Source organism: Mesoplodon bidens (assembly GCF_964165515.1).
Source record: "Mesoplodon bidens genome assembly, chromosome: X".
NCBI lineage: Eukaryota > Metazoa > Chordata > Mammalia > Artiodactyla > Ziphiidae > Mesoplodon > Mesoplodon bidens.
Window position 1 is genome coordinate 52,696,071 of NC_138163.1, and position 15,982 is coordinate 52,712,052.

The 15,982-nt window shown below is 39.1% G+C and overlaps 1 protein-coding gene across 1 annotated transcript; it reads right to left on the minus strand.

Moving 5' to 3' along the window:
- Nucleotides 1-12,848: 12,848 nt before the first annotated feature.
- LOC308608916 (protein BEX1) lies at nt 12,849-14,402 on the minus strand. Its single transcript, XM_081222272.1, has 3 exons — nt 14,296-14,402; nt 13,820-13,897; nt 12,849-13,485 (listed from the first exon to the last, which is right to left on the minus strand). Exon 3 carries the CDS (start codon nt 13,478-13,480, stop codon nt 13,094-13,096), a length of 387 nt encoding a protein of 128 aa, XP_081078398.1. The 5' UTR covers nt 13,481-13,485; nt 13,820-13,897; nt 14,296-14,402; the 3' UTR covers nt 12,849-13,093.
- Nucleotides 14,403-15,982: the final 1,580 nt, after the last annotated feature.

The window sequence follows — 15,982 nt, forward strand, 5'->3', positions numbered from 1 at the left end:
TGTAGACTTATGAAAAGAAGAGTTGTACCCTAGGAGCCTCAGAAACCCTGATACATGAGCAGGTTGACATCATGAAGAAGCAGAAGCTATGAGGTAGAGAAAAGACAGAAGAAGAAGGAGCTACTTGGGAATGAGACAGGAAGGAGAAGAGACAAATAGCAGCTGAGCTATGTTAGAGGGAGAGCACTTACTCCTTGGGTTCAGGCATTCTTAACTAAAGAAACCCCTGGAATTATGTTCAAAATAATGTGCATGTGTGTGGGGTGGTAGGGTATACACATTTTTACTGGGTGTGTACATTTGCCTAGGATAGGATCCATTGCTTTCATTAGATGCTTAAAGGGGTAATAATAAAAAAAAAGGGGGAGGAGGTCAACTGGCCTAGAAAATATATTTTCATACACATCTTTTTTTTCAAATAAGACTATGTCTATTTCTTAGGAGAAATTAACAAAACAATTAGCCATTTTAAAGTGTACAACTCTGGCATATAGTACATTCATGATGTTGTGAATCTATCACCTCTATCTAGTTCCAAAACATTTTCATCAACTCCATACCCATTAAGCAGTCACTCCCAATTCTCCTCTTCCCCTAGTACCTAGCAACAACTAATCTACCTTCTGCCTCTATGGAATTATCTACTTTGGATATTTCATATAAATGGAATCATTCAATATTTGACCATTTGTGCCTGGCTTCTTTCACTTAGCATAATGTTTTCAAGGTTCATTCACATTGTAGCATGTACAGTATTTCATTCCTTTTTATGGCTGAATAATATTTCATTGTATGTCTATATCATATTTTGTTTATCCATTCAAACATTGATGGATATCTGGGTTGTTTCCACCTTTTGACTATTGTGAATAGTGTTGCCTTAAACATTTGTCTATAAGTTTTTATGTGGATGTATGTTTTTATTTGTCCTGGGTATATGCCTAGGAATGGAATTGCTGGGTCATATGGTAATTCTATATCTAACTATTTGGGGAACTGCCAAACTGTTTTCCACAGTGGCTGCAACATTTTGCATTCCTACCAGCAATGTATGAGGGTTCCAATTTCTCCACATTCTCCAAAGCAATTGTTAATTTCCATTTTTAATTTTTATAATCCTAGTGTGTGAGAAGTGTCTTTGATTTGCATTTTCCTAATGACTAATGATATTGAGCATCTTATCATGTGTTTATTGGATATTTATATATCTTCTTTAGAGAAATATATATTCAACTCCTTTGCCCTTTTTTTTTTTTTTTTTGCAGCACGCGGGCCTCTCACTGTCGTGGCCTCTCCTGCTGCAGAGCACGGGCTCCGGACGTGCAGGCCCAGCGGCCATGGCTCATGGGCCCAGCCGCCCTGCGGCATGTGGCATCTTCCCGGACCGGGGCACGAACCCGCATCCCCTGCATTGGCAGGCGGACTCTCAACCACTGCGCCACCAGGGAAGCCCCTTTGCCCATTTTTAATTGGGTTGTCTTTTTGTTGTTGAATTGTAGGAATTCTTCATATACTCTGGATACTTATCAAATATATGATTTCCAAATATTTTCTCCCATTATGTGGATTGTCTTCACTTTCTTGATACTGTCTTGTGATTCGCAAAACTTTTAAATTTTTATGAAGTGCAATGTATCTGTTTTTCTTTTGTTGTTCATGCCTTTAATGTCATATCTAAGAATCCACTGTCAAATCCAAGGACATGAAGATTTATCACTTTGTTTTCTTCTAAGAGTTTTAAAGTTTTGGCTCATATATTTAGGTCTTGGGTCCATTTTGAGTTCATTTTTTTAATACGGTTTGAGTTCATTTTTCTTTATGGCTTTATAAGATTTAAAGATCCTTTTGATGGCAGTGCACAACACACTGTCACGCAAATGAATAAAAGGCATTTTTACAAAAAAAATATATTACAATTTACCCCCTTGATGTCTTGACACCTGTTTTAAGTTCAGTTATTTGGGATATTTGATGGCCAAAATAGTACAGGATATTTACAGAGAGTAGGGAATAAGTTGCCCTAAACAGCATAGAAAACATTTTATTGTGAGAATTAACAGAAGGAAAACAAATAGAAGAATGAGGAGTCTTTGTAGGCCAGCCATAACCAAATTCCCTATTTATATGGCATTAGCCAAGAAAACAGATCTGAAGTTTTCAGGGTCTCTAACAATATTTTTGGTAGACTTGAAAAGTGTTATAAATATGAATTATATATTTTATGACAAAAAAATCTTGGTGACAAGTTCAGTAGTTATGTTGTTGGAGTGTACAAACTGATAGTTTAGTAAGACATATAGAAAAAGTTAGTGGTATTTATAGCCAAGGAGAAGGGGTAGTTGTGTTCATGGTCAGAGACGTAAGACAGGAGATAGTGGTGGAAAGTTGGAGTGGGGGAGTAGGATAAAGTGCTAGAGAGTGGGAGGTCCTCTTCCTAGGTGGTTGAGGAGCGGTCTAGGAGGTAGTTGTCCCCTGAGGAAAGCAATAATCTCCATTAATTTTTATAATGGCATTAATAGTACTGTAGTAACCTCTATAAGATTTCCCTTTAGGCATAGGAGTATAGAGGTGTACACCTTTTGGCAGAGAGCAACACATAAACCAGGGTCATTGGCTAAGTAAATTATGAACTCAGGACATGTAATAAAATCGCTAAAATCAAAGGGAGGAAAGCAATAAATTTATTGTGTCCAATTTGTCAGTGTCTTAGGAAAAGAAGCACATAGGCATTGCCAGGACTCTAGTCTTAGTGACTGGCATGAAGTCTTTCCCCATTGAATGATCTTGGCATTCTTGTCAAAATTCATTTGACTTATATGTGAGAGTTATTTTGGGGCACTCTATTCTTTTTTTTTTCTTTAATTTTTTAAATTAGTTTCTGCTTTATAACAAAGTGAATCAGTCATACATATACATCTGTTCCCACATCCCTTCCCTCATGCATCTCCCTCCCTCCCACCCTCCCCATCCCACCCCTCCAGGCAGTCACAGAGCACCGAGCTAATCTCCCTGTGGGGCACTCTATTCTATTCCATTGGTCTATATGTGTCTTTATGCCAGAATTACACTGTTTGATTACTGTAGCTTTATGGTAAGTTTTGTAATCAGGAAGTGTGAGTCCTCCAAACTTGTTCTTCAATTTCAAGGTTGTTTTGGCTATTTAGGGTCCCTTGAGATTCCATATGAATTTTTTTTTAATTTATTTTTGGCTGCGTTGGGTCTTTGTTGCTGCGCTCGGGCTTTCTCTAGTTGCAGAGAGCAGGGGCTACTCTTTGTTGTGGTGCACTGGCTTCTCATTGCGGTGGCTTCTCTTGTTGTGGAGCGTGGGCTCTAGGCATGCGGGCTTCAGTAGTTGTGGCACATGGGCTCAGTAATTGTGGCTCACAGGCTCAAGAGCACAGGCTCAGTAGTTTGGCGCATGGGCTTAGTTGCTCCACGACATGTTGGATCTTCCTGGACGAGGGATTGAACCCGTGTTCCCTGCATCGGCAGGCAGACTCTTAACCACCACGCCACCAGGGAAGTCCTCATATGAATTTTAAAATAGATTTTTCTATACCTGAGTAAAACATCGTTGGGATTTTGATAGGGGTTGCACTGAATCCTGTAAATTGTTTTGACTAGTATTGACATCTTAACAATACTGTCTTCAATTCCACAAACACAAGATGTCTTCCCGTTTATTTGTGTTTTGCAATTTTCAGTGTAAAAGTGCTTTTCACTCTTGCTTAAATTTATACCAAAATATTTTATTCTTTTTGATGCTATCGTAAAAAAATTATTCCCTTAATTTCCTTTTCAGATTGTTCACAGTTGGTGTATAGAAACACAACCAATTTTTATGCATTGATTTATCTGCAACTTTGCTGAATTCATTTCTTAGTTCTAACAGTTTTATTGAGGACTCTTTAGGGTTTTCAACCTATAGGATCATGTCATCTGTGAACAGAGATATTTACTTCTTCCTTTCCAATAGAGCATGGAATTTTTTCTCACCTAATTGCTTGGGCTATGCCTTCCAGTACTATACTGAGTAGAAGTGATGAAGGTGACTTCCTTCTCTCATTTCTGATCTCAAAGGAAAAGCTTTCAATTTTTCACCACTAAGTGTGGTGTTAGTTGTGGGCTTTTCATAGAAAGCATTTACTATGTTGAGGTAGTTTCCTTCTATTCTTAGTTTGTTGAGTGTTTTTATCATGAAAGAGTGTTGAATTTTGTCAAATGTTTTTCCTGCAACAATTGAGATAATCATGTATTCTTTCCTTCCTTCTCTTAATGTGGTTTATTACATTAATATATTTTTATATGTTGAACAATACTTACATCCAGGAATAAAGCCCACTTGGTCGTGGTGTATAATCATTCTAATGCACTGCTGAATTCCATTTGCTAGTACTTTGGAATTAATATTCATATGGGATATTAGTCTGTAGTTTTCACTTCTTGTAGTGTCTTTGTCTGGATTTAGTATTAAGATGCAGCTGGCTTGACAGAATGAGTTATAAAGTATTCCAAATTTTTTGGAAGCATTTGAAAAAGACTGGTGTTAGTTCTTCTTTAAGTATTTGGTATAATTTACCAGTGACACCATCCTGTTCTGGGCTTTTCTTTGTTGAGAACTTTTTGATTATTGATTCAATCTCCTTACTCATTACTGTTCTGCTCACATTTTATATTTCTTTAGTATTCAGTCCTGGTAGGTTGTGTATTTCTAGGAATTTGTCTATTTCATCCAGGTTATCCAATTTGTTGACATACAGTTGTTCACAGTCCTCTCTTTTAATCTTTTTATATCTGTAAAACTAGTAGTAATGTCCCCTCTGTAAGTTAATTTTAGGTACATAGATATTCTTTTTCCCTACTCAACCTAGCTAAAGATTTTTCAATTTTGTTGATCTTTTTGAAGAACTAACTCTTGGTTTCATTTTTTTTCTCTATAGCTTTTCTATTATCTATTATATTTGTCTCTGCTCTAATCTTTATTATTTCATTCCTTTTAATAGCTTTAGGTTTAATTTGCTATTTTTTTCTACTTCCTTGATATGTAAAGTCAGCTTTTCATGTGAGATCTTTTTTCTTTTTTAATGTAAGTGTTCATAGCTATAAGTTTCCCTCTAAACTCTGCTTTCACCGCCTCCCATAAATTTTGGTATGATGTGTCATTTTCATTTGTCTCAGATATTTTCCAAGTTCTCTTGTGATTTCTTCTTTGACCCATTGGTCAAAGTTTAATAAACTTTTCTTGAGTTCCTTTGGAACCCAAGATCTCTGGGCAGTCCATCTTCATCTTTCTATCTTCCAGTGTTTTCCTATGCTTTTTGTTGTGATATATCTATGGTTTTTCAGTTGTAAGATGAAAGGTGCAGAAGGGATGGTGTGGCTCTATCTTATCCAGAACTGGAAGTCTGCAGGTCAGATTTTTGCTGTTTAATAAAGTTGAATCCAGCTCAGGTCTGGCTATGGTCCTACAGCTTCTAAGATGTATGGCAAGACACTTGTACTCTCTTAGCCTGTGTCCTTATTTATTGTTGTAGAGAGAGTTCTTAGGATTTCTAACAATCTGTCTCTATCCATCTCTGAGAATCAAAATGTCTTTTGACGAGAAAGGATACATTTTGATGAGGTCCAATATATTGATCTGTTTTCTGTTAGAGTTTGTTTTTTTGAATTCTAATTTCAAATTTTTTACAAACTCAAAGTCCCTAAGAGTTTCTCCTATTTTTTTTCTAGAAATTTTATGTTTTACCTTACATTTAGGTCTTTGACACAGTTTGACTCAACTTTTTATATGATGTGAGATAAAGTTATTCTAATTATGATGATAATGATGGTGATCATGATCATGATCACTAATAAAGGTTCAATTGGAACTAGTTGTTCCAACACCAATTATCAAAAAGAGTGTCTATTCCACCATCAAATTGCCTTGGAATCTTTGTCAAAAGCTTATATGTGTGAATCTATTTCTTGACTATTCTGTTCCATTGATCAATTTGTCTATATTTATGCTGATACCACACTGTTTTGATTATGGCACCATTATTATAACTCTTGCAATAAGGTAGTGAAAGTTTTCCAAAATGTTTCTCTTCTCAAAGTTGTTTGGACTATTCTCAGTCCTTTGGATTTTTTAATGTAAATTTTAGAATCAGATTGTCAGTTTCTGTTAAAAACTGTTGTGATTTAATTTATGTCATGAATGTTTTATAGTTTTCAGTGTGCAGATCTTACACATCTTTTGTCAAATTTATCCCTAAATAATTCATATTTCTGATATTACTGTAAATGACATGTTTTAAATTTTATTCTGGCTATTCATTACTTGCAGAGAGCTGAATATTTTTCCTTAAAATTCATGTTCACCCAGCACTTCAGAATTTGACCTTATTTGAAAATAGGGTCTTTGCAGACATAGTTAATTAAGAATTGAGATGAGAGCATATTGAATTAGGATGGGCCACAAGCCAAGGAATGCCTAGGGCCACCAGAGCTGGAAAAGGTAAGAAAGCATTTTTCCCTAGAGCCTTCAGAGAGAACTTAGCATTACTGACACTTTGATTTGGACATCTGGTGTACTGAACTGTGAGAGAATAAATTTCTCAGTTTTTTTAAAGTCACCAAGTTTATGGTTATTTGTTAACAGCAGTCTCAGAAAACTAGAAATACAACTAAATTTGTATACTGATCTTTTATCCTGCAACCTTTCTAAACTCACTTATTAGCTCTAGCAGTTTTTGTATATTACATAGTATTTTCTACATGGACTATCATGTTTTCTATGAATAAAGATTTTTCTATTTTTTGCTTTTGCAATCTGTATGACTTTTTTTTTTTTTTTTTTTGCGGTACACGGGCCTCTCACTGTTGTGGCCTCTCCCGTTGCGGAGCACCGGCTCTGGACGCACAGGCTCAGCAGCCATGGCTCACGGGCCCAGCCACTTCGCAGCATGTGGGATCCTCCCGGACCGGGGCATGAACCTGCATCCCCTGCATCGGCAGGCGGACCCCCAACCACTGCACCACCAGGGAAGCCCTCTGTATGACTTTTATTTCTCTTTTTTATCTTATTGTACTAGCTAGAACTTCTAATACAGAGTTGAATCTAATTTGTGAAAGTGTCCATTTTTGCCTTGTTTCTTACCTTAGGGGGAAAACATTTAGCCTTTAGGCACACATCATTATGTAGGTTTTTCATAGATGTATTGTATCAGGTTGAGGAAGTTCTCTTCTATACCTGGTTGCTGAGTATTTTAATCAGTAAGAGATTTTAAAATTTTAGCAAATGTTTTTTTCATTCTCCCTTGAGATGATCATATGTTTGTTTCTCTTTTATGTCAATATGGTGAATTATGATTTTCAAATATTAACCTTGCCTTGAATCCTTGGGATAAACCTTACTTGATGATGGTGTACTGTAATTTTTATATATAATTGAATTAGATTTTACTAAAGTTTTGTCAAGAATTTTTACATATATGTCCATGAAGGAGATTGATTTGTAGTTATCTTTCCTTGTAATATAATTGTCTGGTTAGTTATCTGGGTAATTCTACCCTTGTAGGATGAGTTGGGAAGTATTCCATCCTCTTCAGTTTTCTAAGGATTTGTCATATAATTGGTGTTATGTCATCCTTAAATGTTTGGTAGAATTACCAGTAAAGCCATCTCGACCTATAGTTTTCTTCAGAGGAAGTGTTTTAAATGAAATTTCCATTTACTTAACAACTATAGGCCTTTCTTCTATTCTAATATAAATGTTTATACTATAAAATTCCCTGAGTGCTACTTTTGCCACATCCCACAAATTATTATATGTTGAGTTTTCATTTTCACTCAGTTCAAAATATAATTTCCCTTTTATTTTCTTCTTTGAGTTATTTAGATCTATATTATTTCATGTTAATTTAAATATTTGGGGATTTTTCAGAGATCTTTCTGTCATTAGCTCCTCGTTTAATTCCATTGTGCTCAAAATAGCATACATGTTATGATTTGAATCCTGTTAACATTATTGAGGCTTATTTTATGGTCCTGAATATGGACAATCTTGGTAAATATTCCACGTGCATGTGAAACAAATATACATTCTATTGTTGTTGGTGGCAAGTTCTACAATTGTCAACTAGGTGAATTGGTTCATAGTGTTGTACTTGCTGATTTTCTGTCTACTTGTTCTATCAATATTTTAGAGAAGGTGACTGTAATTGTGGATTTGTCTGTTTATCCTTGTAGTTCTATCAATTTGGGCTTCATGTATTTTGAAGCACTGCAATATATGAATGTTTATGATTGTTTTGTCCTCTTGACAAACTCACCACTTAAAATTATGTAATGACATTCTATGACCATAATTTCCCTGGTATTATTCTTTTCTCTGAAATTTATTGTAACTGATATCAATATAGTCACTCAAGCTTTGTTCTGACTGGTGTTAAGATTGTACATCTTTTTCTATTCTTTTACTTGTAATCAGTTTGTATCTTTAAATTTAAATTAAGTTTCTTATAGGCAGTATATATTTGTGTCTTGCTTTTCTATACAATCTGACAATGTCTGCTTTATAATTGAGGTCTTTAGACCATTTACATTAATGTGATTATTGGTATTGACATGTTTGGGTTTTAATCAAGTATCTTGCAATTTGTTTACATTTGTCCCATCTGTTCTTTGTTTTCTTTTCCCTCCAACATTTTTTTGATTGGATATTCTTAAGATTCCATTTTATCTCATATGTTGGTAATATACATTTTTAACATTTCAGAACCTACCTTCAAGTGATATTAAGGTATAGAATAAGAACTTTAAAATTGTGTACTTCCATCCCCTATCTCCTGGCCTTTGTGCTACTATTGACATACATTTTACTCCCACATATTATAAATCCTACAATATACAGTTGGGGGCAATCCGAAGGCTCATGTTGTTTCCCCTCCCTCAGAGAACTTTTCCCTCCACTGTCTGATGTTCAGCAACTGAAAATTGTTATTTTATATATTTTGTCCTGATTTTAGTTGTTTTAGTTAGGGAAGTAAATCCAGTCCCTGTTACTCTATTTTCATTTGAAGCATAAATGTGGCTTGATGTCTCACGTGATGGTTAATTTTGAAGGCTTTATTTCACTTCTAACCAAAGTGCATTTCCTATGTATCTCGACTCCCTGGAAGAGTCCCGTGTCTGTGCACTCTTCCTCTGGCTAGAAAATTCAAACTGCATTGCTTTCTTTGGTCACAAGGTGGCCCTTAAGTTTATTTTCTGAATTTCCTTCAATAGAATTGGATTTTTTTGTTTTTTTGTTTTTTAAAGAAGATGTTGGGAGTAGGAGTTTATTAATTAATTAATTAATTTTTGCTGTGTTGGGTCTTCATTTCTGTGCGAGGGCTTTCTCTAGTTGTGGCAAGCGGGGGCCACTCTTCATCGCGGTGCGCGGGCCTCTCACTATTGCGGCCTCTCTTGTTGCAGAGCACAGGCTCCAGACGCACAGGCTCAGTAGTTGTGGCTCATGGGCCTAGTTGCTCCGTGGCATGTGGGATCCTCCCAGACCAGGGCTCGAACCTGTGTCCCCTGCATTAGCAGGCAGATTCTCAACCACTGTGCCACCAGGGAAGCCCAGAATTGGATTTTTAAAGAAAAAAAATCAGCAATTATTTGTATTCAACTGTTATATTATCTGCATTATTATTTCAATTTTGTTAGAAATACATAAGGATTCAAATATGTATCCTTGTTTATCATTTGCTGAATATCACTAAATCTATACTTACTCAGTTTTTCATTCATCAGATATCTACTAGATATGTATGATGTGCTAAAGCTCCAATGACCCAATCCATATCTACATCTCAAAACTTTCTTGAACACCGTTTTTCTTTGATAACAAAGGGAACACTCTCTAATCTCACTGCCTTCTCTTTGCTACATTTTTTAGGCATTTATGGGAAGAATTTGTCTATCTCTTTTGTGGAGAATGGCCACTGTGAGGGAGAAAAGGATGCTCAACACATAGAAATGATGTCAACAGGCAAATGCAGCCAGACCTTAGATATAGCTGTTTTCCTCAAAGGAACTTCATGCCCTGCTCCTTTATTGTCTTTTGCTCACTTTCTGCTGGTTGTTTGTTGCCCAAGCATTTTACATGGAGCCTGACCACTCACATACTACTCCCTTAGATGCACTTTCAGATCCAAACACTCTGTTAAGAGCCAAGGGAAGCTGGTTAGCAGAAAGCATTCTGTCCAGAGACTAGAATCCTAAACTCATCATTCTCCGAGGTTGACAGGGCACCTTGAATCTACCTATATACGAAGAGATGTACATTTTTCTGGGCATATGCATGTCTAACCTATCAAGGTATACCATGGATTCACTCACATATGAGCTTCCAATTTATTTTCATGAAGGAAATGCTGAATATCCTTAGGCCAGGAAAGCCAGAATGCTTCTGTTTTCCATAGAAGCTGGTGCAAATATTGGCAATCAAGAGCGGTAAGTCTGGGAGACTTCCCTGGCAGTCCAGTGGTTGAGACTCTACACTTCCACTGCAGGGGGCACAGGTTTGATCCCTGGTCAGGAACTAAGATCCCGCATGACGTGGCTAAAAAATAAAATGAGAAAAAGAGTGAGAAGTTTGGTAGGGCATAAGCTTCTCAGTTCATCAATTTTCCTGTCTTTTCAACTTTAGCCTTTCCCTCTATAAACTTTTGTCTCACATGAATGTAATACCTTGTGTCTCAAGCACCTGGAGGAAGGAGGGCTTTGAAATTGATTAGGCATCTGATTCATGATGTCTGTGATTTGCTGTGTTACATGTCATTTTTACCCGCCTAGCCACTTTTCCCTTTGGTTTCCTAAGTGCTATTGTGATGTTATATTCTAGAGCAGGGTTACCAAACTTTTTCTGTTAGGGCCAGATAATAAATATGTAGGCTTTACAGGTGGGCCATACCATTTCTTTCACAACTACTCAATTGGCCAATGTAGGTCAAAACCAGCCATAGATAATATGTAAATTAATAAACATGTCTGTATTCCAATTAAACTTTATGGACACCAAAATTTGAATTTCATATGATTTCTACATGTCACAAAATATTATTGATTTTTTTTCATCCATTAAAAAACATAAAATTTATTCTTAGCTCATTGGCCAAAAAAATAAGCAGTAGGCCAGATTTGGCTCATGGCCTGTGGTTTGCCAACTTCTGTTCTAGAATTCTAAGTTTATTTCCACAAAAGAAATAATATGCGGGCTTCCCTGGTGGCGCAGTGGTTGAGAGTCCGCCTGCCGATGCAGGGGACACGGGTTCGTGCCCCGGTCTGGGAAGATCCCACATGCCGCAGAGCGGCTGGGCCCGTGAGCCATGGCTGCTGAGCCTGCGCGTCCGGAGCCTGTGCTCTGCAAGGGGAGAGGCCACAACAGTGAGAGGCCCGCCTACCGCAAAAAAAAAAAAAAAAAAAAAGAAATAATATGCATAATATGTATTTCACCTACTTAACACACTGCAAGGCAACTTTTTTTCCCCAAGTTCTACTGGAACACTTAAACCCAAGAGTCCTCCAATCAGTCTTCTCATAAAGATCTCCACATTTGGGTATCCACTGAATTCACTGACATGATCTCCTGGCAACCAACTCAATATAGGATAATTTTTCACATTCATAGGCTTCACGGGGGTGGTGTGAGGAGGCACTGTCTCAAATTTTAAGTGAGCTGTTCCCTCACACATCTTGTATAGTCTCACGAATTATGGAGGTTTCTTGGGAAAGAACTACACCTAAGAAAGACCCAGACAGGCCAGGTCTTTCCATGAAGCTAAACGGGGAGAGGGGATTTATCCACAGTTTATAGAACAGAGTGAAGATTCAATTCATTGGGAATTCCAGAAACATAGTGGGACTTTCTCACCTTAAGGATTCCTGAACATCAACAACCTGTGGAGATGGTGAGAATAGGGCACAACAACAGAGGAATGGACTTACCTACCCCTTAGCCTATTGGACTTGTTTGTGAGTATAGGGAAGACCTGGCTTTGGGAACTTCCCCAAATAGCTGAAGGTAATATCTACAGGGTTGGGTCATGCATATGCCACTGGGAATGAGCTTAAAGAAAGCTTACAAACTTATTGCCTCAAGTGCACACAAAAACCTTGGGAGGTGATTATTATCTTCATCTTGCTGATAAACATAATGATTTTTAAAGAGGTATGTCTCATCATTATTAGGTTTATACTTCTAAATAAGACACCAAGGTAAGCTAAAACCAAGATTCTGTGACGTTCTTAGTAAGTGCTCACATTGCTTTTATCAGGTTGTCAAGCTCTTTCATTAAGTAGTATGTGTTGTTTTGAAAAATGAGAAAATAGAGGGAGTGCCCTGGCAGTCCAGTGGTGAGGACTTGGAGCTCTCACTGCTGTGGCCCAGGTTCAATCCCTGGTCTGGGAACTAAGATCCCACAAGCCGGGCAGCGTGGCCAAAGGAAAAAAATAAGTACATGGAGGATATAATGTGTGGGTTGCCAGGACCTCAAATCCTGAAAATGAGGATGCCCTCTGAGAGTTCTAAATGGATGAATCTGATAGACAATGAACATGGCTTTCCATCTCTGTGAATAACACAATAAATTATCTGTGGATGTGATACTGAAAACGTTGGGAAGATCTAGTACTCCAATCAGCATCATTTGGGAGTTGTCCAATGCAGGTAAAAAAAGCAAAGAGCGAGAAAATAGAGATAAGAAAATAAAAATCATTCATAATTCTACCGTAAAGAGATACTTTTACTTTATATATCCTTAGACTATCTATTCGTATATAAAATATATACGATTTTAAGGGAAAAAAACAGAAAATGATTTTTTAAACTGCTTTATTAACGTCACAATATATAAAGAACATCTCTCCATGCAATAGGTAAAACTTTCCTGCTGACAGAAACTTACAGATTGGGTCAGAAACACAACATTCAATTAGAAGCTGGTAATAGGAGACCCACAAGAAACAAGTAACACCAAAAGGTTTACAACAAAGGTACGTCACAAACATGTAAGTTTAGGAAGCAGGTGTGTCTCCCTACTAACTTCAGGGACAACATCAGGATTCAAGGCATAAGGCAAAACTCATCATGATGGTCATGGTGAGGGGGGTCAGTGCTAACTGCCCGCAGACTATGACTCGACTGCTTTTCCCTCAGCTTTTCCATCAGCTGCCTCACCTCCTCCCCAATCCTTTCCATATTCTCTTCTCTCATCCTTGCCTGTGGCTCTTCAAGCCTCTGAGTCATGTCCCATCTATACTGCAGGATGGGCTGCCTAACACGTAACCTCCTACGATTTCCTCTAGGTACACAATATTCACCAGCTTCCAAAGGGAGGGCGAAAGGCTCTCCTTTATTAGCATCCTGCCCCTTTTCATCCTTGTTTTCATTCTCCTGGTTGGCATTTTCCATGTAGAGATTTTTTACTGCTTGTTCCTCTTTGGACGCCATTGCTCCTAGGAGACAAAAGAGAGAAGGAACTATTTTCTGGGTGGACTGATCAGCACCGAGGACAGAGGCCCTACTAAGCACCTCTCAAGACTTCCAGCCCCGGATGTAAAGGCTCTTCAGATTTTCGTTTTCCCACCTGAGAGGCTCCTTATGCCCTCTAGGGGGCCCCCAGTCCAAGCTCTCCCCCCTCCCTCGCCCAAAACCCACCATTTTCCCTGCCTATACATGCCCACGTCTCTGCAGGCACCAAAATGGAGGACGGGGTAGGGGGGAGTATTTGGGGGGGTCTTAGGGCTATCCACACGTTCCCCCCACAGCCCAACTGTCCCCCGCACAGACCTGGGCCTATCCTTACGGTCTCCTGCTCCTCCCGATTCTTGCTGCAAGTGAGCCGCCGCGACACTTTGACTCGCAGACCTGCAGAGAGTAAGGGTGGGGGAAGGGGGGCTGCTGCATCCGGACGCTCGGCCCCTTCTCAGCCCCGCATCTCCCACCCCCGGCCACCCCCACCCAACGTCCCCCGCTCCCATCCTCAGCCGCCCCCGCACCGACCACCATTTTCTACCCCGAGAAGAAAGTGGGCGGGGCGGGGGTGTCGGAAAAGCTTGCCGTGTGGCGAGAAGCAGGCAGCCGCCTCAGGGCCGCGCGGCCCGCCACCAGAGAAGGCCTACCGTTTTCTGTGGCCAAACGCCAGGCCGCAGGGGGCATGGGGGCTGCGGTCTCCAACCCGGGGCAACCGGATCCCCGGGGAGGGGTCCGCAGGCTGTGTCCGCTCGCCAACACCACCTCTGGGGACCCCCCTCTGGGTTCCTTACCTGCTGCCCCCGCGCCTCCTACTCTTGGGGGCCGCCCCCGGCCCGCACTCCCGCAGGGACCGAGAAGGCAGTGAGTGACAGCTTGATGTACCGTCAGAGCGCTGCGAGCGCCAGTCGGCGCTGGCCGTTCACGTGGGGCCTCCGTCACCGGGGGACGCCACGCCCTTGCCACGCCCTCTCCTGCCCCTTGGGGTCGCGCAGAGCCGGCGGTGCTCACCTCCCCCTGCCCCCCGTGTCACTTGTCCAAGCACCGGCCTGGGCCCCGAAGCTCTTCTTTCTTTGTGTGTTCCTGGGCCTTTCTCTAATGGCCACAGAAGTGCAGTATCTTTCCGTGGGGCGGGGGGCCGTTGGCCATTACCGGTGCTCTTCTGGGGACTTGCTTTTGCCCTCCTCTGCTCCCAGGACACGCCTCCTTCCACCTGCTGTGCTTTCTGCTACCAATCTCTCCCTTTTCCTTCTACTAAAATGCATAGAAGAAATGTGTCCGGAAAAGAGCCCAGGAGAGAGGATTTTTAAAAATTCTTTATATCTCTCTGTTTTGTTCCTTTTATTTTAGTCAAAAAAAGTCAATATACTTTTTAAAAAGGAAGTAAATCTTTTTTATTTGAAAAACAGCGTTAAAGTTGGAAAAAAGACCAACCACCTGTCTCTTCTGCGAAGTCATTATATAAATATAGACTCTACAGGCAGCTACGTTTTTAGAATTTGGAAAAGGATAAGGCAGCTGATGGCTCCTCTTGTGGGTGGCCTCTAGATACATGAGGCCCTTCCATGAGGTGAGCCAATAAGTGTGTAGTGCAGCAGAGCCTTGTTTGTTTTTCAGAACTAAAACAACAGAAACCCTTCACAAATTTCTGATTCAAAAGGCAGCAAGTATGCCTATTTGCAAATCGCATGATCATGTATTGATAGACTCCTAAGGGATCTACAATAAACCTACTGTAGAAGTAAGAATTTAATTTAGCAGGGTTGTAGTTATGGATAGATATACAAAAACTCAGTTGTGTTCCTGTATGCTAGCAATGAACCATTGGAAATTGAAATTTTGTGTGTATGTATGAAATGTAGGATAGGTTCCAAAAACGTGAGATACTTAGGGATAAATTTAAGAAAACATGTAGAAAACTTATACATTGAAAACTACAAAAGACTGCTGAAAGAAGCTAAAGATCAGAATAAATGTGAAGGTAAACCATGATCCTGGGTCAAGAAATTCAGTACTGTTAAGATATTAATTCTCTCCAAATTGATCTATAAATTCAGTGCAGTCAAAATAAAACTTGCAGCAGGCAACTTCATGTAAACTGATAAACTTAACCCCAAATTTATATGGAAATGCAAAGTGCCTAGAATAGACAAAATAATTTTGAAAAGAAAACCACAAATCTGGAAAATTGCATTATCTGAGTTCCAGACTTATGTTGTAGTAGTAAAGGTAGTGTAGTAGTGGCAATTACAGACATTGGGCTTATCAAAAAAAAAAAGTCTGCTCTTTGAAAGATATGGTTAAGAAAATGAAGTGGGAAGCTGGGAGAAAATACTTATAATATGTGTAACCAACAAAAGGTTTATATCCAGAAGATATATAAAGAACTCTTAAATTTCAAAATAAGAAGGCAAACAATGCAATTAAAAATGATCAAAAGGAATAATACATGAAAAACATTAAAAAGAAAACTAAAAACCA

Coding starts and splice junctions, on each gene's coding strand:
- LOC308608916 (XM_081222272.1), bottom strand. CDS start 13,480: ATGGCGTCCAAAGAGGAACAAGCAGTAAAAAATCTCTACATGGAAAAT.